The sequence below is a fragment of the Boleophthalmus pectinirostris genome, unplaced genomic scaffold, assembly GCF_026225935.1.
Source record: "Boleophthalmus pectinirostris isolate CB_2022bp ecotype Guang Dong unplaced genomic scaffold, ASM2622593v1 HiC_scaffold_2323, whole genome shotgun sequence".
In the NCBI taxonomy this organism is placed as follows: Eukaryota; Metazoa; Chordata; class Actinopteri; order Gobiiformes; family Gobiidae; genus Boleophthalmus; species Boleophthalmus pectinirostris.
This window is the reverse complement of record NW_026571209.1, coordinates 1-2421: the sequence shown is the minus strand read 5'-3', so window position 1 is coordinate 2421 and position 2421 is coordinate 1. Positions and strand designations below refer to the sequence as shown.

Below are 2421 nucleotides of genomic sequence, written 5' to 3'. Positions count from 1 at the left end.
GTCTAACCAACACTGTAGTTAGTTGTTTACAAGTCATGTGCAGCACCGGCTGTAAACAAACCTGTTTCTGGCGTAAAGAGGAGGCGGGAGGAGGTGTTTCTACGTAGGAGCTGTGGGGGAGGGGAGGTGGTTTCACGCATGCGCAACATTTGAAAAAGGACAAACAGTCGCTGGATTTCTCGTTCCTTGGAAAATCCTCCATACAACCTTTAATCCCTACAGCCAGCATCACCCCGCGCATTTACGGAACCCCGAAAATCCACAAACAGACACGCCGCTCCGCCCGATAGTCGATAGCATAGGTTCAGTCACATACAATTTATCCAAAGCCCTGGTCGAAATAATAAAACCACTCATTGGTCAAACAAAATTCCACTGCAAGAACGCAAAACAATTGGCACAGGATCTAAAAAACATCACAGTAGCACCGGACGAAATACTCATCTCACACGACGTCATGTCACTGTTCACTAAAACACCCGTGGATGTCACACTACGCATAGTACAGGAAAAACTAAAAAAGGACAGAACTCTCAAAAAACGCACAAATCTCACAGTCGATGACATTTCACAATTATTAAGTTTCGTGGCCAAATCAACATACTTCCAATACAATAGCACCGTTTACCGACAGAAAGAGGAAACTTACACCCTGATCAAAACACACCACAGATATTTTTATTTCCTGATGTCCTGGAGCTCAGTTCAGCTGCTCCAGTACCAGTTGTTCAGACTACGCAGACTTTGGTACCGGTTCATTGTTTGGAGGTAATAACACGTCCTGCACGCGTGCTCATGTCCGAACCACGTCGACACCACCTTAAAACTGTTCCTCCACTCAAAGTAGTCCATGTACTCCTCCGGGTGTTGGTCCAGGTGCTGCAGCCTCTCCGCCAGCTCCTTGGGGGAGGCGAAGTCGTCCACGTGGATGAAGGATTGTGCGGGCGCGTGGATTTCGTAGTTTTCTCTCGGAGGTCCCAGAACCACCGGCACTGCCCCGAGCTCCAGCGGCCTGTAGAACTTCTCCGTGATGTAATCTTTGTGAATAGAGTTTTCAAACGACAGGTAAAACTTGCAGCTGCTCATGATCTGAACGTACATTTCCTTGCTGATGCGTTGTCCGAATGCGAGGCCGTACGCCTTGATTTCCAAGTGTTTTTTGAGCTCCTTGAAGTATTCGACTCGTTTGTGGCGTATGTTCCAGTTGCTCACGATCCAACAGACCAGTTTGTCTTTTATCGGGATTTGGGTGAAAGGTTCGTCATTGTTTGTCACTGGCACCAGGCTCCCGTACGGCGTGAAGATATCTGAGTCACGGCGGTAGTTACACGTCAGGTTGAAAAGGCTGTCGAGAGCTTCCACTCGGGATGAGTGTGTAGGTGATTCCATGTTCCACCACACCCACTTCTGAAAAGAGGGGCGTGGCTCTTTGGGCAGGTCATTTACCTGGATGTTTCGGTGGTGGATCATGACAGCATGTGCTTTGGAGTACAGAGACCTATCGTCCGTCAATTTGCACCCGGTGATGGTGAACGGGTCACAGTTCATGTCAAACTTTGTGCCAAATGGCCACATCCAGATGAGGATGATCACATCTTCAGTCTTTCTTTCTGCCTTCTTCTCAGTTGAACAGTTTGTGGGGGACTTTTGAAAAAGTACTGAATTGCCAAACGTAGAGAGGTTTTTTGAGTTATAACCCAAAAACACAAGTGTGAGAGTCAGAGCGACTGAGAGGATGAGCACAAGGATCCGGAGGGGGCCCGAGAACCACACGGACGACGACATGACCTGAGAAAAGACAAAATGAGTGTTGTTCAATAGACCAAGATAAAAAAACAAAACTGTAAACAAACAGACCTGGTGTGTTAGACTCAGTGTGGCTAACGACTTCCTTTAGACAGATTTAAGGCAGTGTCCCATCAGTAACCTGACCCGAATGCCACTTGGAGTGTTCGACTCCAGTCAAATGAAGCTCATCGAGGCTCACAATTACAGGGGCAGATTTCCAGTTCCATATTTGGAATCTTGACAGCGAGTACCAACCAAAGAGTGAATTCGACACAAGACTGTTGAAGGGAACTCCCCTTCTCACTTGCACCGTCGGTTTAACGGGGAGCGAGAGCAACGGTGTCAGTCAGTGTGCAAGAGGCTCACTAAGGAGCTAACGATGGACACTTAAGATGTTAAAGGCTTTTTCTGGCAGCAAATGAGGAAGACCTTCCAGAGGAAATACTTTGAGAGAATGAACGATTTCATCACCAAACGAAACACCAGAGCGAAGTAAGAACGAGGCCTTTCCTGTTGTGTTCACCTGGCGCCCCCTGGAGGAGAAAAGACACTACTGCACATGCTCGGTCGGCCCAGAGCCACCGGAAGAACCTCGCCGGGCTAAAGAGGAATCAGGACATTGAGCTCGACCCA

General features: G+C 48.1%; 1 protein-coding gene across 1 annotated transcript; it reads right to left on the bottom strand.

Annotated features, from left to right (window-relative positions):
* Nucleotides 1-591: 591 nt before the first annotated feature.
* LOC110164782 (4-galactosyl-N-acetylglucosaminide 3-alpha-L-fucosyltransferase 9-like) lies at nt 592-1788 on the bottom strand. Its single transcript, XM_020929904.2, has one exon. The coding sequence runs from the start codon at nt 1783-1785 to the stop codon at nt 706-708; it is 1080 nt and encodes a 359-aa protein (XP_020785563.2). The 5' UTR covers nt 1786-1788; the 3' UTR covers nt 592-705.
* Between the last annotated feature and the right edge of the window lie 633 nt (nt 1789-2421).